Consider the following 21,234-nt stretch of genomic DNA (forward strand, 5'->3'; position numbering starts at 1 on the left):
ATGTTCATATGATGTTTTTATATAATACAGACATATGATTTGTGAAATAATCAGTCAACACCATGAATAAGTGTTTCCACCTTGAACTGCAGTGAACCAATGACACTCTCACAAAAACAGATTCGGACAGCCAGAGTTTCATACGTCACAAACCTAAGGAACCAATCCTATGAACTTGTGAGGACGGGAGCACGGGGGCTAAGTAAACCTGAAACCTTGTCAGTACAGAGAGAGAGAGAGTTAGCATTAGCACAACCACTAACACTGTGTCAGCCACTGCCAGTTACAAGCTAACAAACAACATAAACAAATAAAAGATGCTAACTACACTAACCGTTCTGATCCGTCTCTGGTTCTGGTCTCAACAGACTCCTCATCTGAGTCTGGGTCTGACTAAGGCTCAAACATGTGGCTGAGTCTCTCTGATGTTTTCTCCTTTAACCATCTTGATACTCTCTGCTCTTTCACCAGTCAACGAAACCTTGTCAGTACAGAGAGCAAGAGTTTGCATTAGCATATCCATTCACACTGTGTCAGCCACTGCCAGTTACAAGCTAACAACATAAACAATTAACTACACTAATCGTTCTGATACTTCTAGTAGCTGATTTCGGTGAACATACACTCCTCAAAAACTCCTGAATCTGTGTCTGACTGAGGCTTAAACATGTGGCTGAGTTGACAGGTGCAACAGTAGCGCATAATCATGGCTCTCCATGTTTATGCGCTACTGTTGTACCTCTCACCCTAGCGCAAGCAGCGGTGGTGGGTGGGGGATAAGGCCTGATCCAGAGTTTTCAATGAGGAAGTAAGCCTAGATGTGTTTACAGCCCCAGTTTTTCACTTTTTATGTTGGAAAACCATGTTAAACTAAATATTAATCATAGCAGAGTATGTTTACATAGTTTTAAACATGTCAAATAACCATTGTTATGAATTATAAACAAATGGCACACATCCATGCTTGTGCCCAAGAATAAGAACCATAAGAATCAAAAAACATTGCAACACGCTTCTAAGTTATAGCAGTACAAAACATTGTAGCACAACATCATTACATGAACACATGTCCAAAAGTTGTTTGTATAGACCATCTAAAGTCTATAAACAGCATGGTGAAGGAACTCCCAGGTGGGGGGTGGGGTGTTTGGTGTAATTGATATCAAATATAAAGAATGCCTTGATGCAAAACATCAACAGCTCCCAGCAAAGAGTCTGATTCCATGCCTGCAATGATGGTGAAGGCCTGGTATGTTGTTTCATCCCCAAGGCACAAAATGTGTAGCAATGGTTGATGGGGCTCTGCATATAGCAAATTCTCTACCAAGTTGGTCCCCACCTGTTGATTAAACATCAGTCACTTAATGTTGCAATATAATTTACATTTAAGTAATCAAGCTTATTTTACATCAAAATGCAAAGAAAAAAAATGTAGGATCACCAAAAACCATTGTTTGCAAACATTGTATGAACATTGCAAAATATGGCAAAATGCAAATATGTGAGAGGCAAACAACTTAACTTTGTATTGAAACTCAGTCTTTGTAAACTAAATGTCAAAGTTATTTTGAAACAGTACTCTGGACTTATTATATCATTATTATTGCCCAGTTTTCATAGAGCTTTTCTGCTGCCTGAAGTCTTGTTATATCTGATACATTTTGAAAACATGGAAGACAATGTAAATAGAACAAAGTGTTTGAGGAAATCATATGGGCTTGCAGGTAACACTTGTTAGGAAAGAAAACAAAGAAATGGCTATTTGACAAATCAGTTAGGGAAGCCAATCAGCTCAGCAGGTAGAATGCATTTCCAGACCCCTTCAATATTTTAATTTTGTTACGTTGCAGCTTTATGCTCAAATTTAAAAAAAAAAAATGTATCCCTTAATCAATCTACACTCAATACTCCATGACAAAGAGAAACAGAATTTTAGAATTTTTTGCACTTTTATTTAAAAAATTAATATCACATTGACATAAGTATTCAGACACTTTGCTATGCCACTTGATGTCATAGCATAGCATTTGATGGCATATCTGATGACATATCCCATAATTTCATTATGAGGCATTGAGTGTACATTGATTAGGGGATAAACGATTTTATTTTATTTTAGCATAAAGCTGCAACATGACAAAATGTGTTAAATTGAAGGGGTCTGAATACTTTCCATATGAACTGTTCAAACTAATCATTCCACGAGCAGCTTAACAATTTCACCACCACTTCACTGGTTTTGTTGGTTTAGGATGCTGGTAGATATTAATAAATTGAAATGATGTGCTCATGGTTACTGAAGAAGATGAACAATAAAGCTGAGAGACCGGCATACATTAAACTGTAAAATTCAAAAAGGCTGCGTATATAGTGTGGTGTGCTCAGCACATTAAAACAACTGTTAAAGTTAGCTAGATACTATTAAAAAAAATAGCTAGCTAGTTAATCAATGTCAATAAAATAATAATAAATATAAAGATTAAAAAAAAACAAAAAAAAACACTCTAACGCCTATGATCCCCTTTTATATATTTACAGAGTTTAAGGCCCAACCGTTACCACAAATTATTAAAAATATAGGTTAAGTATTCATATTAACGTACCGAAAATGTGCCTGTCAGAGATGCATCCACAATGTTCCAGAAAGTGGAGAAGCAGGAAAATGAATGAACCATCTGCTGGGTCAAAATAACCCAACCAAGTGTTTAGCTGCAAAGGAGCCCTTCACAACCGTTTGACCCAGCATGAACAACCCAACTGTTTGTTTACAGTACCCGAAACAACCCAGAATTTTGACCAAGCATTATTAACCCAACAATGTGTTTACTTACAGAAACAACCCAGCACTTTTCTGAGTGTTAATAGCTAAAATGTCTTAAAATGTCCTTCATAATTACACGCTAAAAACAATTAAAATTCCATTAAAAAAATGGGGTTAGGGTTAGTAAAATGACCATCTGCATCGTGGTGCTGCTGGCCTCGCCGACCACTTCCCCCGCTGTCGGCTGAGCTGACTCTGGAGCACATGCTCACACACGCCCAGGACTGACCACCTGAGGACACACAGCAAAATCTCCGCCAGTACGGTGTACACAGCAACACAACAATAAAACACTGTCCTCAACCGCTAGAGTGTTACTATGGTAGCACTGTTGTGTTGTGTTGCTGTGTATTGTTAAAAACACTACGACATTTCAGATCAGTCTTCTTGTTCTTTGTCTTCTCCAGAGTCAGATGTTTCAGATGGATATCAGTTTCATCTCTGAGTGTCAAACACAGAGATGGGTCTAGGACATGTTTAGCCCTGCTAAGCTCAAATACTGGAAGAAGAAAAGAAAAACAACAACAAACAACTCCAGAACTGTACAATTTAAAAGTTTAATATTTTTATTGAATGGATATAGACACTGAAATATAAAAATGAGAAGCTGTGGTTTTATAGAATATAGGCACCAGGGAGAAACAATTTGTTTATTTCCATCAAAAACTGAATAATGCTAGCAGTACTGTGAGCTACACGCTAACTGCTTACAATGACATTAACATGGTGATGTTTACTATGGTCACCATCTTAGTTTAATGTGTTAGCATGCTAACGTACATGTAAATATACTGCTGAGACTGATGGGAATGTCATTAGTTTTGGAGTAACTGACCAATATAAAATTTTGAGCTTTTTCATTTGATAAAAAGGGTGTCTTTAAAATCATTACAATTCATGAGGGTGCCATGAATATTGGAACCAAATTTTATGGAAATCCATCCAATACAGTAGTTGTTGAGATATTTCAGTCTTGACCAGTGGTGGCAGAACAAATGAAATTGCCATCTCTTGAGGCAAATGTAGAAAAAAAAAAAAAACACTTTCTACCAACTCCAAAGTAGCTAACGAGTTAGTCATGCAATGCACCATAATAAGATTTTTACTTGGAAGACATTTTGAAATGTCATAGTAGAAAAAGCATAGGTATAAATAATAAAATTAGGAATGACTGAATTTCACATAGATACTTAGGGACCTGGCATTCTGGTTAACTGCCATACTGTCATGGCCTACTGGGACACTTCAATAGAGCAGAGCCATTGTTAAATGCTGTTAGTAACAACTGTGCTTTCCCTTCTGTGTCAAAATTTCCTCTGTGAAAAAGGCCAATAGAAAGCCAAAGTGAAAGCAGGACTCCAGGGTTCTAATCCACAAGAGAGAAAACCTAATTAAAAATCCCTGTGATATTTGTAATAAGGCAATTAAATACAACCCAGGATTACAAAAGCTGTATTAAAAGTTGCTAGGGAGCAGTTATCTTAATGTTCATCATTTTGATTGAAAAAGTATGTTGACTTAATTGCTGTTTATTCTTTAATCTGACTTACATCAACCTGTGTGACTGCAAACATCTCATTCATTCTTGGCAACAATTTCATGTTAATTTTTCTTCCCATGTTCCTATCTGTAATCCCACCCACACACACAGATGAAACTGATATCCATTTTCTCATCTGACTCTGGAGAAGATGGGAGAGCATGAAGATTTATAGAAATGTCAGACTGTTTTAAAACACTTTAAAACACTGAGACTCAGAGAGGTGGAATCCAACCTCCACCTGGTTTGTTTCCATGTTTTCCCTCTCTCTCAGCTGTGACTCAAACAGTTTGAATAATGGATGACAAAGAGGGAATTTTTTCTCCCCACCCGCCCCCCATCACTCTCTTTGCTTACGTTACACAAGGACTCAGAGAGCTGAAAATAGCGCTGCTGTCCTCATGTGATGTGAAATTAAAAGCACACTGGAGCGGAGACGCTTGCTGCTGGGGAACTCAACACTTGTTTTACTCCATCTGACAATCCCTCCATCCAGTCCGCAACACCACCTCCATCTGTCTGTGCAAGGGTACTTTTCATGACAGAAAGCCTTTTGGAATATGATGATGTACATGTGATTGTAATAAAGAGATTTTAATTAGCTATGATGTTGTGGTTTGATGTTTTCACCGATTGTGATGTGTTTACAACAAATTCCTGAAATGTGGAAAATAATTATGGTCAGACATGAGCAGTAAACTCTGAGTTGCTTTAGTCATTACCTAACAACAGATTACCATTAACAGTCCCTTCTTCCGTTACTGGCCAGGACCCACATGACTTCACTATACATAATACATTAACATAAACATTAATGTATGGTGGGTCATTCCTTTTTTGACCATTACATAAATATATCATGGACCTTTTTTTTGGTTGTTGCCAAGTTTTGGATAAAAGCTGCTGATATCAATTATCCACTTAAAGAAAATGGTTGGTCTCTTTCCTGTAAATACAGTAAGTGATGACAATATCTGATCATGTTATAAAGGTGCAGATGCAATTCATTTATAAAAGTAACACTTTTCTTCCAAGAACAAAACTAGTAACGGCTTCACCGTTTCATGTCTGTGCCACTCAGACTAATATTAGATTATATCCCTGTTTATACAGAATCATATAAAACATTAACCATTTGTGTGAAGTTTTGTCATAATTGCTATGTGAAGTCTTGAGTTATGGCTAAAAAGTGTCTAATCAGGTCGTTCTTGAGTCTAAGTGAATGTTTCTGCCAAATTTGAAGAAATTCCCTCACAGCGTTACTGAGCTATCGCTTTCAAAAGAATGTGACGGACAGACAACCCAAAAACATAATGCCTGGCTGTCGCCGGTACGGACACATCAAAGCAAAGAGGTTACTTACGTGTACTTACTTATGAGATGTGGTTGGAATATCTGGAAAGACTAAGTGGACCTTGTGTTAAGATTTATTAAATTTAGATCAAATGAATAATATTAACCACTTCATAAAATACCTATATTATTTGAAATCTAAAAGTAGTTGAATTAGATTGATGAACTGACATAATCCACTTCGGTCTATGATGTGGATTATGTATTTGAGTGGATCATTATCAACAAACTCAATTCTCAAATTTTCAATGTGCCTTTGACAATATTTAGATGAAAAAAAAAAAGTGTTTGGTGCACTCATCAGCTCCAGGTCTTCTATGAGGAACTGGTTTATAGTTAAAACATTTCAAAAGGCTGAGACACTTGTATTGATTCCTCATTAAAAAGGACACACTGTGAGAAACCAGAGAAAAGTGACTCCCACAGTCCCGCGGAACAAAAGATCAAGACCTCTACCTTGGAGAGACACAGGTTAAGAAAGGATGTGGTGGTATCACAATGCATCCTTGCTCATATGTTTCAGAATTAATATTACATAATCATAGACACTAACAACAGGAACCATGCACAGGAAATATGAATTGAAGCATGTCTAGTAATTTATAATGACAATATCTTGATAGCTATATGCAGTCTCAACGAAAAAAAACATATGTTAGTAAGAAAAATTAGATGTACAGTATTTGAGTGGATGTTTTTTTTTTTATGTGTTATGTTATGTGCAATATTTCATGACTTCCAACAATTTTGGATATTTTTGATGCTTTTGATGTATCATTGCCTTTGCACTGCCACTTCCTGGAATTGATTCAGTTTTGGTAGAGTTTTAATTACTGAATTCATTGTTTTGAGATGTTAGATTGAAATGGTTAACCACATCAGCAGTCAACTGTTGTCCAGAGGGATTTGGATTCCAATATTTGTAGTTGGAAATCAAACTTTGTAAACCTGGAAAATAAATCTGCATGAAAAATTCAAGTTTTCAATATGTGAAACAGTTGCACTTGAGGTAAAGAGATGTGTATTTGTTGAGACAGTGTCAAATCAAAACTGAACAAATGATCGGTGGTGAGCTTAAACAAAGACACAGGAAGAGAAGAAAAGCTTTTGTGGACGTCTGTGTACAGAGATCAAAATCAGAAAACTGGAAAACTCAGTGTGCAACAGTGTGTGACACTGACAAGTATGAATTGTCATTGAATTTGATCCTTGTCACTTCAGTGTCACACTGTGGGAATTTTTGACCAGCGTTTTTACAGTTTTCTGCTCTGTATCGCAACACAGATGTTGACAAATCCATTTCTTCATTTACAGTGTCTTTGTTCAACCTCAACACTGATCATTTGTGGAGTTTTGATTCAGACTTTCAACAAATACAAATCTCTTTGACACAAGCGCAATTGTTTCACATACGCAAACTTGAATTTCTCAAGCAGATCTATCTTACAGGTTTACAAAGGTTGATTTACAACTACAAACATTGGAATTATTTGTGAACATCACTTTACAAGCTCAAAATCATTTTGACCCTAATTTGAGCCAAGGTACACGTATTGTTACAGTTTTGTTTCCTTAACAAATCACACACAGCAAGTTTCCAAACGAGTATTTTAATATTCAAGCCAAATATTAATAATCATATCAACATTGTTTTCTGATGCATTTGATATGACAACAACTTAAATGTAATAAACAGAACATCATTTTAACTCATCTTAAACATTTTACTATGATCTGTGTGGAAATGCAATTACACAAAATAAAAACTGCTTTTAACAGAAATGAACTGAGTGATTTGAGCCTAAATGTATGGGGTGGAGTAATGTGCATGACTTACCATTTCTTGCTGGGCAAGGTGTGGTTCTGGCCCGAGGTGGATTCTGCCATCCCTATAAAAACACAAAAGGAAAGATAAGGACATAAGCAGCTCCTCTTTTGACTATGAAATGTTTTGAAGCATTCTAAGGACTTCAGAAGATAAAAGATGTATCAATCATCCATTTAAACTTCATTTACCATATACTGTAATAAAAACAAGACTTTGACTAAATCTGAACAAATGATACATGTGAAGAATTTGTTGCAGAGATTTATAGATACTGTATATATATCTATAGATATACATATGTATAAAAACAGTGGTGAAGCAACACAAAGACACTGAAAGAGGAAGAGCTTCTGTCAATGTCTGTGTACACATACAGTACAAAGCACAAAAGTGTAAAACGTGGTGCTCAGAATTCCTGCAAGTGTGTGACACTGAGGTTACAAGTAGAATTCAAATTCAGGTGTGAAAGGGGCAAGGGCACACTGCAGGACACATGGGTGGGCCTTGGCAGGCTATAGCAGCATGACGACGGGATGATGACATCACAAAGGCAGACAAGACACTTTCAGGCAAACAACATGTTGGAGCTAACTTTGATGAACTGAAAACACAATGACAAGTCAACGACGGTATCACAGCCATGCTGATTTTAAATACAACATCACTCCCCCTCTCATGTGATATTCAAAAGTAATCACTCACCTTTCAAGGTGTTACACCACATTCGGACCGCAGGAGGGCGCTGTTGCATGGATGTTGCTATTAATGTTGAAAAATGCCAAAAATAAAAAATAAAAAAATGACGTGAACGTGAATATTTGCTATTTTACTCAATATATGTGTATTTTTGGCAGGTGGTCAGATTAAACAAGACATCAGAATATATTCACATGGGTTTCAGGACATTTTCACTGTTTTCTGATATTTTATACACAGAACAACCATGTGATTATTAAAGAAAATGACTGTCAGACATATTGATAAGGAAAATAATTCTACTTCTGTGATGGAATAATACCACCTTGCCCAAGATTTGTGTGTGTGTGTGTGTGTGTGTGTGTGTGTGTGTGTGTGTGTGTGTGTGTGTGTGTGTGTGTGTGCAAATATTTGACACAGAAAAAAAACAATTTGATAATAACAGAACTTTAAAACAAATGAGATCAATGTAAACTAAAATAACTAAGGACAACAGAGTCACAAGATGGAAGATGAATCTGGGGCCCTTGAGGGTCTAGGACCCCAAAATCTAGTTAGCAAAAGATTTTTTAAATGATTTAGTCTTTAAAATAAATAACCATTCAGTGGTCACAGAATATGAATGTAAAACCAGATGCTCTATAGAAAAAAAGGATTCACGCAGAGATTAAAGAATGATAAAAGTTGTAATGTTTCAGCTCCAGGGTTTTCATCAACTTCCTCAAAGTCCTAGATAAAAAGGTTCTCCGTATTTCAATGTACAACAAATCTGTAGCAAGAAGTAAACCACACTGCCCCCCCCCCCACACACACACACAACATACACACACTGCTGACGTGAAGTGCTTAACAATGTCACCCTATTATAACTTCATCTCATTTAAAGAGTTTCATTTAAAGTTTGATACATAACGATTCAAAAAGTTTAGATTATCTGGAGTTTTAGCATTAAAATACAGTGAAATGTCATAAAAAGCTGCAACATATTCACAGAATTCAAAATAATGGCCTTTGGAAGAAGATTTTATAATCAGTGTTTTTTTTCTTGGAAATTTGGATGAAATCTAAAAGTTCAAAACTGGTTTCACAACATTTCTACTCTCCTTGGCTACATCTAGGGTCACCACTTTCCCAGGTTCACACAGAGCTCTGTGAGTCTCTCTCCATCACCCCCAGTCCTCCACCTATTCCCCTGAGATCTAACTATTGTCCTCCACTAATATGACCACTGAGCATGTGGCAGCTCAACAGTCCTTTTACTTTTTTAGGCTCTCTCATTGGCTGAGACTGTGAGAAACTCCTGCCAGACCAAGACCCACACATTCATATGGAGATGTGGGACTATAAATAGGAGGGATGAAGACAGCAGAGATCAGATTCTCTCTACAGACACCTCGACAGCACACAGATCCAGCCATGGCACCTACAATCACTGCACCAATGACCAACTCTCAGGAGCATCTGACTCTGACCCACAAGGTAAATTGGAGATTCAAGGAGACTCAATCTTCATTCATGACAAGTTGTATTTGTTAATGCTAACACTTACTATACTCCAGAATATGTTTATTAATGACTCTGTTCTTCTCTCTGCAGCTCAGAAAACCTCTGGTGGAGAAGTTACGCAGAGAGCGAATCAACAGCAGCATCGAGCAGCTCAAGTCTCTGCTGGGTCCAGACTTCCTCAAACAGCAGCCAGACTCCAAGCTGGAGAAAGCAGACATCCTGGAGATGATCGTTTGCTTCCTGACACAGCTGCAGCAGCAGAATCAACAGCAGAGAAGACTGCTGAACCTTGTCAACAAGCTGCAGTCTTCCTCTGATAAAAACCTGATGGAGGCTGACTTCTCTCTCCTGAGCTCCACAGTCCAGACCAGCATCACCAAAGAGAACAGTCCAGTCAACAGCGCCCTCTGGAGGCCGTGGTAGACACTTACAGACTGGACTTACTACTAGACAAACTGAGGTGACCATGTTGGTCAAAGATTACTGCAACTGAATTCTATGAAATTTAAGGACTTGTTCTTCTGTATGAACAGAAGGCTGTAGTTTGTATTTTGTGTGTTTCTTTGTGTAAGATGAGATTTCCTAATGGAAATGACAACAACAATATCTTTCAAGTTAAGAAAGAGATCATGCATGTTGCATGAATCAAATATAATTGCATCAGCAATTATTATTATCATACTTCACAATACATCATGTATCGTGGTGTATAATGCTATGGTAACATTTGTTATCTTTTGATTGGTATTGATCAGTTTGATAAAAAAAACTACTGAATGTCCTTTTTTATGGACATATTGTCATAATTGATGTTTACGATATTTTAATCTCTTTGATTATTCAAAACTGATCTGTTGTAAGGTCCAAATGTTTATTCTTTTTTCTTTTTTTTTTAAGTTTTGCTAAATATCACAATTTTACTGTGATATGTTTGGGCTTCACTGTGTGTCATGTATTGGTAAAATATAATGCAACAGTGATATTTGTTGCCTCTTCAGTACTATTGATCATTTTGATCAAACATCTTAATTGTCCTGTTTATGGACATTTTGTCATGATTGACTTTTTCTCACTTTATGTGATTATTCAAAACTGATCTGTTTTAAGATCAACATGTTAATCTTTTTATTGTAAAAGGTTTCTTTAATGTCACATTGTCACAGTTTTCCAGTGACAATATAAGTTTTACTTTTGAGAATGAACTACATTTTTTGGTTATTAAGAATCTGACCTGTTGTGAGGTCAATTTGAACTGTTTCTTTTGTTCAGTAATCACAAAAGTTTAATCCATTTGGAAAAAAACTCTCAAAGGAGAGTGACTACAGTGTCCTCCAATATTGTAAAATGTTTGTCTTTTATAAAGACAGCTGTTCCCTTACTCTCTCTGAGTACAGTGTGTCTTGTAGGAATCTACAAGTTGTTGTTGTGATGTATCATCACCTCTGGAGCTTTCATACTTGCTGTGGCTCATTGTGCCTTGTTGAATAAACAAACTTTGTAAGATGAAAATGTTTCCATGTCATTGTCATTGTCATTGTGATCTGTTTCATAATGATGAAAGTCAGACATCCTACTTTGTTTTCATTTTCTCTAAATTGATAGAAGTCTCCATCAGTGTTCCTACCTTTCAATGACACATCAAAATGAAATTCAGCACACACAGTACCAGTTCATTCATAACAAGCATGTTTAGTGTAAATATAAAGACAGTAAACAAGTTTGATTATGATTCGTGATGAAGAGGGATTAACAATTTTATGTCATATTTGAAGTAAGTCATCTAACCAAATGAGAAAATGTGTCTGACACTTTTGCTGCACCATTATTTTAGTAGAACTGTGTGTATTCATTTTTAAGTTAACAGTTTCCCTATTTAAAGATCTCACATAGTGTATCTAATGTGACGTATAATAGGACACACTTCTATTGTTCCTCCACTGAAAGGACAGAGTGTGGGAAACCAGAAGAAACTCACTCACAGAGCCCTGTGGGACAATAGATCCAGACCTTTGCCCTGAGGACACAGAGATTAAAATGGACGCTGAATCACAAAATGGAACTTATTGATCCGTTATTAAGTCATGTATCAATTTTTCACCTTTTTTTTTTGATTGTGGTAAAATGGCCTTCACCAGTTTCACATTATTGCCATTTCCTAAAGTTGAGACTAAGCAAAATCATTGAAAAACATTCTGTCAATTAGGTAAAGTATAAAAGGAGGTTGTTATTTAGATTTTCAAATATATTATGTTTGTTTAATTTAATCAACATTTCAGTATTACAACCTTCTGAGATTTGGCCACTGAAAAAGAGACATTGGAAAAAACAAGGTTATTTACTAATAAAAAAGGGAGGTCAGTGTTTTACTGAAAGAATATGACTACAGCCAAGTATCACAAGTTGAATTCAGTGCATATTGGTTATTTTTACACTACAGGTTTTTAAAGTTTTGGAATGTCATAGGTGATTTCCCCAACAGATTCCACTACTCCAGATTTTGATTGTATATATTTGGAAATAAAGACATGATGAGCATTTCAATTTAAAACCAAAAGAGGAGCCTCAAAAGGTTCTTCTGGATTTAGTCAAAGCCCTCATGTCTTTTAATGCACAGAGTGTGGGAAAGCTCTGGAGAGAAGAGTTGTTACACTGATTAGCATCCTTGACACCACCAGCAGCCGACTATTCTCCAAAGTGATTTGGCACACTTCAGGAAACAGCTGCCTCAACCTCCCAGCCTCATGTGTAGAGCTGAAATTTTGATTCACTTGCTGATAAAAGGCACAGTTATGATTAGACGATCAAAATGTGTGACAGTGATAGAAAGTTGACTCAATAATCTGCCAAATATCTTGAGCTGACATTTATGATAAAACTGTCATCATACTTTTAAACTTTGCAAACTGTCAAAGACAACCAATGGTGTTCTTTCCCTCCAGATGGTTGATGACGTCAGGCTCTGTTCCTACTACAACACATGTCCAGTATCAGCCACACAAGCTCCATTCAAAGTCGCTTTGTGGCTCATTGACCACAGCACATGGAGGCAGTGTGGGAAACTGAGGGCAACTTTCTACTCACACTTATGACTGTCCACATCTGGACAGCAGCACAATCATTGTTCATGAAATTTGCCTTTTGCAGCCTTATGTAATGCACAACTGAATTGACTTCCATAATATAATAATATTTTATTACCCCTCTCAGAAAAGAGGGAAAATGTCGAAATGAAAATTGAACTACATTATTAAGACAGAATAAAGGGGTCACTTGCTAGATTTAAGGTTATGGCTCAATAAAAATGTTTAAACATTGAGTTCTACTACCACAACACATTTCATTTAGTTACATATCAACTGTATTTTGTAACCATATGTATTTTTCACTGTCCCACGTGTGTGACAAAATGATCAGCATGTGCTCAGTGAAAGTCATTGATCCCAGCATCAGGCAGCAGATCTGCTCTCTCTACAGGGTCACCACTTTCCCAGGTTCACACAGAGCTCTGTGAGTCTCTCTCCATCACCCCCAGTCCTCCACCTGTTCCCCTGAGATCTAACTATTGTCCTCTACTAATATGACCACTGAGCATGTGGCAGCTCAACAGTCCTTTTACTTTTTTAGGCTCTCTCATTGGCTGAGACAGTGAGAAACTCCTGCCAGACCAAGACCCACAAATTCATATGGAGATGTGGGGCTATAAATAGGAGGGATGAAGACAGCAGAGATCAGATTCTCTCTACAGACACCTCGACAGCACACAGATCCAGCCATGGCACCTACAATCACTGCACCAATGACCAACTCTCAGGAGCATCTGACTCTGACCCACAAGGTAAATTGGAGATTCAAGGAGACTCAATCTTCATTCATGACAAGTTGTATTTATTAATGCTAACACTTTACTCCAGAATATGTTTATTAATGACTCTGTTCTTCTCTCTGCAGCTCAGAAAACCTCTGGTGGAGAAGTTACGCAGAGAGCGAATCAACAGCAGCATTGAGCAGCTCAAGTCTCTGCTGGGTCCAGACTTCCTCAAACAGCAGCCAGACTCCAAGCTGGAGAAAGCAGACATCCTGGAGATGATCGTTTGCTTCCTGACACAGCTGCAGCAGCAGAATCAACAGCAGAGAAGACTGCTGAACCTTGTCAACAAGCTGCAGTCTTCCTCTGATAAAAACCTGATGGAGGCTGACTTCTCTCTCCTGAGCTCCACAGTCCAGACCAGCATCACCAAAGAGAACAGTCCAGTCAACAGCGCCCTCTGGAGGCCGTGGTAGACACTTACAGACTGGACTTACTAGCAGACAAACTGAGGTGACCATGTTGGTCAAAGATTACTGCAACTGAATTCCATGAAATTTAAGGACTTGTTCTTCTGTATGAACAGAAGGCTGTTTATATACTTTTGTCTATTTCAAACTTTCTTGTTAAGAAAAACATCATTTCCTGTGGAAACAGTGAAACAGAGTGACATTATCTCTCATATTAAGAATGAACCAATGTCATGCATGGTGCATGAATCATATCAAACCTTAAGTAAATGAGTTTTTACTATGATAAATAACTTTCATCACGTTATGGTGGTACATGAAATGAAGTATACTTCTTGAGTGTTGATCATCATTTTGATCAAAAACTCTGATTGTCTTTTGTGTGGACATTTTTTTCAGTTGACTTCATTTCAGTGTCTTTGATTACTAAGTATTGATCAGTTATCAGGTCAATGTGCAAGTTTTTTAAAATCCTTTTGTTGAAAAGGTTTGCTTCTGATACAGTCTAAGACTGAAATCCCAATGAGCTTTTTTTGAGTGAAAATGCATTGCCTCACTTTGTGATTATCTAAACTTGATCTGTTCTAAGATCAGTATTCTCCTTTGCTATAAAGTGCAGATTATCTTCATTTTAATCTATGTTTCATAGTAAAACTAACTGATGATGATGATGATGATGAATCTCATACTATTTGTCTTTTGTAAAGACGACTGGTCCTCTACTGATTTTGAGTGCAGTGTGCCTTGGCCATGTTACCAAGTTATTGTTGTGATGTGTCATCACATTTATATGCTTCCAGTAGGAGCTTTCATAAAATGCATCACTGACTTCATTTCAATAAATAAAATCAATGTGATCTAAATAGTTTTTGTTTCAACCCATTATTTATTCTTGCCTGGTTATGCTGTTGTGACTAGGGATCATTTTCTAAGTGTCTTATTTAGCATTTTTCTTACTCTAGTAAGAGAGTGCTTATACATTATTCTATGAATAGGGAGGGATCAAAATGAAAACCTGCTTACATATAAAGTTACTACACTAACTTACTATAGGATGGAGGACAAGAGTCCTTTTAACATTTTTATTACGTAACTACCAGAGTGATGTGATATAACTATCAATAAATAGTAACGGTCATCATTCATATCTGGCAGAAGAGTGCTCTCTATTTTGTCTTCAATCTGAAAATAAGACATTTTCATGTGGATTGATGAAGAGATTTGATGAACTGGTATTATCCATCTAACTTGATTTACATGCAGTGGGTCACTGTTTGTCATCAAACCAAGTGGAGAAATTTTCTTCATGCCTCTGGTTAAATTCCAAAGGTTGCTGAGTCATAGCTTTGGTTCGGTTCTCGGTTCCTTGTGTTGGAATGTGAAAATGTTAAAGATAACTATCGTCTCCTAATGTGATGGGTAATGAGACACACTTCTATTGTTCCTCCAGTGAAAGCAGTGAAAGGACAAAGTGTGGGAAACCAGAGAAAACATACTCACAGAGCCATGTGTGACAATAGACTGGGACCTCTGTCCTGAAGAGGTTAAAAAGGAATATGTGGGGATCAAAATGAAAACCCGCCTGCTTTTGAAGTTGATACTCTATTGTATTCAGGAAAACAATATTTTAAAAGTACTGGATAACATATCTTACAATTTTAATATTACACAACATGATGAAACTAAAACTTTGAAGTGTCTCACAATTATATTATTACAGAAACTGAATCTTTATAAAATACGAATGGAACAAAGCATAAGATTGTTCGGTATGACTCTCGGGAAGAGCACTGTGGTGCTTCTGAGAAATTAAGATCTGTTTTGCCTTTTTTTTTTTATCTCTGATTTTATTTTGACAATTTACTGCAATTTTAAAGAAAATGAAAAAATAATCCAATGACATCCATCATCTATTGCTAATGTCACATTTGAATTGTAATATTGTGTTAAAAACAAAGAAATACAATGAAATATAATAAAAAAAATATTGAATCCTGCTTTACACAAGATAATCTTGTTTTAACATGGCAACCAGTAACTGTCAGTGGACAAAGTGTGGGAAAGGTCTGGACAAGTGAACCATAGCTAGGTCTGATTAGCATCCTGAACCACACCAGTAGCCGACTATTGTCCAGATGGATTTGGCACACTTCAGGAAACAGCTGCCTCAACCCCCAAAAACCCCAAATCTAAAACAGCAATTTTTAACTAGTTAATGATACAATGGTTCTATGGGGACTGGATGTTTTTTATTTTTCTACTAAAAGCTGCCAATTTAGTATAACTCTCAAGACTTGATCTATTTTTGATTATATTCCTAAAAAATGTCAAACCTCTGGGGCGACCAATGAGGTTCTTTCCCTCCAGCTGGTTGGTGACGTCAGGCTGTGTCTCCATTACAGCACACGACCAGCATCTGTCACAAAAGCTCCATTCAAACTCCTTTTGTAGTGCACTGACCACAATTCATGGCCTCAGTGTGGGAAGCTGAGAGCAACTTTCTACTCACATCAACTAACAGCCACAAGGCGGAGGACACACCTGCTACATCTCGACATCAGGAAACACCAGAAAACTTTTGCTCAGTTTAAAACTAAACAGAAAAAGTCAGATTTTGGACTGAATTTCACTCAAATACAAAGACTGTATATAAACTCAATGGTTTCAGGTGTACCATCCTGTAATTAATGTATTCGTAGTGTACAATGCTATGGTAATATTTCTTATCTTTTGATTGTTAGTGATCATTGTGATAAAACATAAAATTTTCCTTTTATATGAGCATATTGTTTTAATGGAGTCTACATCACTTTAAGTGATTATTCAAAACTGATCTGTTCATCCATTCTTTTCAATGACTGTAAATATAAAAGTTTTAATTTAACGTCACACTGTCACGGTTTTTAGCAAAATATATAATCTCACTGTTCATATGGAATAAGTCAAATCCTAAAAAAATTAGAATACAGACATTTCAAAGATGGTGTCGTTGCACTGCTATTTTGGTATAATTGTTTATGTCATGTGTTTTAATGTTGAAAATTTGAAGTGAACCATTTCCCTCTTTAAAGAGCTCACACAGTGTATCTAATGTGAAATTGAATAGGACACACTTCTATTGTTCCTCCACTGAAAGGACAGAGTGTGGGAAACCAGAAGAAACTCACTCACAGAGCCCTGTGGGACAATAGATCCAGACCTTTGCCCTGAGGAGACAACAATTAAAAGGGACACTGACTGAAAAAAGGGGAACTTCTTGATCTGTTATTAAATCGTATATCAAATTTTTACCTATAAAGAGTAAAAGTAGGTTGTTATTCAGATTTTCAAATATACTTTTTTTATTTTATTTTTTTATTTAATCAACATTTCAGTATTATAACCTTATTATATTTGACTATTCAAAACAAGACACTGGGAAAAAAACAATTATTAAGTAATAAAAAAGGGAGGTCAGTGTTTTACTGAAAGAATATGACTACAGCCAAGTATCACAAGTTGAATTCAGTGCATATTGGTTATTTTTACACTACAGGTTTTTATATTATATATTTTTTATATAAATATTTGAATGTTGTAGATGATGTTGCCAACAGACTTTGATTGTACATATGTGGAAATTAAGATATGATGAGCTTTTCAATTTAAAGACAAACAAAAAGAATTCCTGCAACACATTAAAAGATGAGCCTTGAAAAGGCCTTTTGGATTTAGGAAAAGCCCTCATGTCTTTTAATGCACAGAGTGTGGGAAAGCTCTGGAGAGAAGAGTTTACACTGATTAGCATTCTTGACACCACCAGCAGCCGACTATTCTCCAAAGGGATTTGGCACACTTCAGGAAACAGCTGCCTCAACCTCCCACACTGAAAATTTGATCCAGTTGCTGATAAAAGGCACAGTTATGATTAGACGATCAAAATGTGTGACAGTGATAGAAAGTTGACTCAATAATCTGCCAAATATCTTGAGCTGACATTTATGATAAAACTGTCATCATACTTTTAAACTTTGCAAACTGTCAAAGACAACCAATGGTGTTCTTTCCCTCCAGATGGTTGATGACGTCAGGCTCTGTTCCTACTACAACACATGTCCAGTATCAGCCACACAAGCTCCATTCAAAGTCGCTTTGTGGCTCATTGACCACAGCACATGGAGGCAGTATGGGAAACTGAGGGCAACTTTCTACTCACACTGATGTTGATATCTGGACAGCAGCATGAGCTTGATTGTTATTATATGCAATTTAAATAAATTACAGGCATTATTGTCTTTTTTAATAGACAACTGAATTGACTTCCAGAATACAGTAATTTATTTGTAAAAAAGAGGGAAAAGGTCAAAATGAAAATTTGTCTACATTATTACGACAAAATAAAAGTGGCATGAGTTGCACTTGCTAGATTTAAGGTTATGGCACAATAGAAATGTTTCGACACTACTATTCTACTTCCAAAACACATTTCATTTAGTTACATATCAACTGTATTTTGTAACCATATGTATTTTTCACTGTCCCACGTGTGTGACAAAATGATCAGCATGTGCTCAGTGAAAGTCATTGATCCCAGCATCAGGCAGCAGATCTGCTCTCTCTACAGGGTCACCACTTTCCCAGGTTCACACAGAGCTCTGTGAGTCTCTCTCCATCACCCCCAGTCCTCCACCTGTTCCCCTGAAATTTAACTATTGTCCGCCAGGCAATGTAACACCATTCAGCATGTTGCTGGTCCACATGCCTTATTGTCTCACCAAGCTCCCTCATTGGCTGAGACTGTGAGAAACTCCTGCCAGACCAAGACCCACACATTCATATGGAGATGTGGGACTATAAATAGGAGGGATGAAGACAGCAGAGATCAGATTCTCTCTACAGACACCTCGACAGCACACAGATCCAGCCATGGCACCTACAATCACTGCACCAATGACCAACTCTCAGGAGCATCTGACTCTGACCCACAAGGTAAATTGGAGATTCAAGGAGACTCAATCTTCATTCATGACAAGTTGTATTTGTTAATGCTAACACTTACTATACTCCAGAATATGTTTATTAATGACTCTGTTCTTCTCTCTGCAGCTCAGAAAACCTCTGGTGGAGAAGTTACGCAGAGAGCGAATCAACAGCAGCATCGAGCAGCTCAAGTCTCTGCTGGGTCCAGACTTCCTCAAACAGCAGCCAGACTCCAAGCTGGAGAAAGCAGACATCCTGGAGATGACCGTTTGCTTCCTGACACAGCTGCAGCAGCAGAATCAACAGCAGAGAAGACTGCTGAACCTTGTCAACAAGCTGCAGTCTTCCTCTGATAAAAACCTGATGGAGGCTGACTTCTCTCTCCTGAGCTCCACAGTCCAGACCAGCATCACCAAAGAGAACAGTCCAGTCAACAGCGCCCTCTGGAGGCCGTGGTAGACACTTACAGACTGGACTTACTACTAGACAAACTGAGGTGACCATGTTGGTCAAAGATTACTGCAACTGAATTCTATGAAATTTAAGGACTTGTTCTTCTGTATGAACAGAAGGCTGTAGTTTGTATTTTGTGTGTTTCTTTGTGTAAGATGAGATTTCCTAATGGAAATGACAACAACAATATCTTTCAAGTTAAGAAAGAGATCATGCATGTTGCATGAATCAAATATAATTGCATCAGCAATTATTATTATCATACTTCACAATACATCATGTATCGTGGTGTATAATGCTATGGTAACATTTGTTATCTTTTGATTGGTATTGATCAGTTTGATAAAAAAAACTACTGAATGTCCTTTTTTATGGACATATTGTCATAATTGATGTTTACGATATTTTAATCTCTTTGATTATTCAAAACTGATCTGTTGTAAGGTCCAAATGTTTATTCTTTTTTCTTTTTTTTTTAAGTTTTGCTAAATATCACAATTTTACTGTGATATGTTTGGGCTTCACTGTGTGTCATGTATTGGTAAAATATAATGCAACAGTGATATTTGTTGCCTCTTCAGTACTATTGATCATTTTGATCAAACATCTTAATTGTCCTGTTTATGGACATTTTGTCATGATTGACTTTTTCTCACTTTATGTGATTATTCAAAACTGATCTGTTTTAAGATCAACATGTTAATCTTTTTATTGTAAAAGGTTTCTTTAATGTCACATTGTCACAGTTTTCCAGTGACAATATAAGTTTTACTTTTGAGAATGAACTACATTTTTTGGTTATTAAGAATCTGACCTGTTGTGAGGTCAATTTGAACTGTTTCTTTTGTTCAGTAATCACAAAAGTTTAATCCATTTGGAAAAAAACTCTCAAAGGAGAGTGACTACAGTGTCCTCCAATATTGTAAAATGTTTGTCTTTTATAAAGACAGCTGTTCCCTTACTCTCTCTGAGTACAGTGTGTCTTGTAGGAATCTACAAGTTGTTGTTGTGATGTATCATCACCTCTGGAGCTTTCATACTTGCTGTGGCTCATTGTGCCTTGTTGAATAAACAAACTTTGTAAGATGAAAATGTTTCCATGTCATTGTCATTGTCATTGTGATCTGTTTCATAATGATGAAAGTCAGACATCCTACTTTGTTTTCATTTTCTCTAAATTGATAGAAGTCTCCATCAGTGTTCCTACCTTTCAATGACACATCAAAATGAAATTCAGCACACACAGTACCAGTTCATTCATAACAAGCATGTTTAGTGTAAATATAAAGACAGTAAACAAGTTTGATTATGATTTGTGATGAAGAGGGATTAACAATTTTATGTCATATTTGGAGTAAGTCATCTAACCAAATGAGAAAATGTGTCCAACACTTTTGCTGCACCATTATTTTGGTAGAACTGTGTGCATTAATGTAAAAAAAAAAAAATTAAAGTTAACCATTTCTCTTTTTAAAGAGCTCACACAGTGTATCTAATGTGACATAAAATAGGACACACTTCTATTGTTCCCCCAGTAAAAGCAGTGAAAGGACAGAGTGTGGGAAATCAGAGATAACTCACTCACAGAGCCCTTTGGGACAATAGATCCAGACCTTTGCCCTGAGGAGACAGAGATTAAAGGGGACACAGGCTTTAAAAGTTAGAACTGTTCCTCAATATAACTCAGCTTTACGAATTCACTTTTTTTGAGTGTTTGAAAAAATTCAGTCTGTTGTAAGTTAACAAATTTAACCTATTTAAAATGAGAATTTTGCTGACGTGCAATGAATGCTGTTTCTCAGA

General features: G+C 36.7%; 3 protein-coding genes across 3 annotated transcripts; all 3 read left to right on the top strand.

Moving 5' to 3' along the window:
- The first annotated feature begins 9,594 nt into the window (after positions 1–9,594).
- LOC111219502 (transcription factor HES-7.1-B-like) lies at positions 9,595–10,198 on the top strand. The gene is made up of 2 exons (XM_022742196.1): positions 9,595–9,717; positions 9,835–10,198. The coding sequence occupies exons 1-2, from the start codon at positions 9,595–9,597 to the stop codon at positions 10,165–10,167; spliced, it is 456 nt and encodes a 151-aa protein (XP_022597917.1). The 3' UTR covers positions 10,168–10,198.
- Positions 10,199–13,456: 3,258 nt separating this feature from the next.
- On the top strand, positions 13,457–14,025 carry LOC111219504 (transcription factor HES-7.1-B-like). Its single transcript, XM_022742200.1, has 2 exons — positions 13,457–13,579; positions 13,693–14,025. The coding sequence occupies exons 1-2, from the start codon at positions 13,457–13,459 to the stop codon at positions 14,023–14,025; spliced, it is 456 nt and encodes a 151-aa protein (XP_022597921.1).
- A 4,857-nt stretch (positions 14,026–18,882) lies between these two features.
- Positions 18,883–19,468, top strand: LOC111219493 (transcription factor HES-5-like). The gene is made up of 2 exons (XM_022742183.1): positions 18,883–18,987; positions 19,105–19,468. Exons 1-2 carry the CDS (start codon positions 18,925–18,927, stop codon positions 19,435–19,437), a joined length of 396 nt encoding a protein of 131 aa, XP_022597904.1. The 5' UTR covers positions 18,883–18,924; the 3' UTR covers positions 19,438–19,468.
- Positions 19,469–21,234: the final 1,766 nt, after the last annotated feature.

Source organism: Seriola dumerili, unplaced genomic scaffold, assembly GCF_002260705.1.
Source record: "Seriola dumerili isolate Sdu_G_001 unplaced genomic scaffold, Sdu_1.0 BDQW01000066.1, whole genome shotgun sequence".
NCBI lineage: Eukaryota > Metazoa > Chordata > Actinopteri > Carangiformes > Carangidae > Seriola > Seriola dumerili.

Excerpts from the sequence above, each read along its gene's own strand:
- LOC111219502 (XM_022742196.1), top strand. The coding sequence starts at position 9,595 with ATGAAGACAGCAGAGATCAGATTCTCTCTACAGACACCTCGACAGCAC. Across the intron at positions 9,718-9,834 it reads ATCTGACTCTGACCCACAAG|CTCAGAAAACCTCTGGTGGA; the intron begins GTAAATTGGAGA and ends TTCTCTCTGCAG.
- LOC111219504 (XM_022742200.1), top strand. The coding sequence starts at position 13,457 with ATGAAGACAGCAGAGATCAGATTCTCTCTACAGACACCTCGACAGCAC. Across the intron at positions 13,580-13,692 it reads ATCTGACTCTGACCCACAAG|CTCAGAAAACCTCTGGTGGA; the intron begins GTAAATTGGAGA and ends TTCTCTCTGCAG.
- LOC111219493 (XM_022742183.1), top strand. The coding sequence starts at position 18,925 with ATGGCACCTACAATCACTGCACCAATGACCAACTCTCAGGAGCATCTG. Across the intron at positions 18,988-19,104 it reads ATCTGACTCTGACCCACAAG|CTCAGAAAACCTCTGGTGGA; the intron begins GTAAATTGGAGA and ends TTCTCTCTGCAG.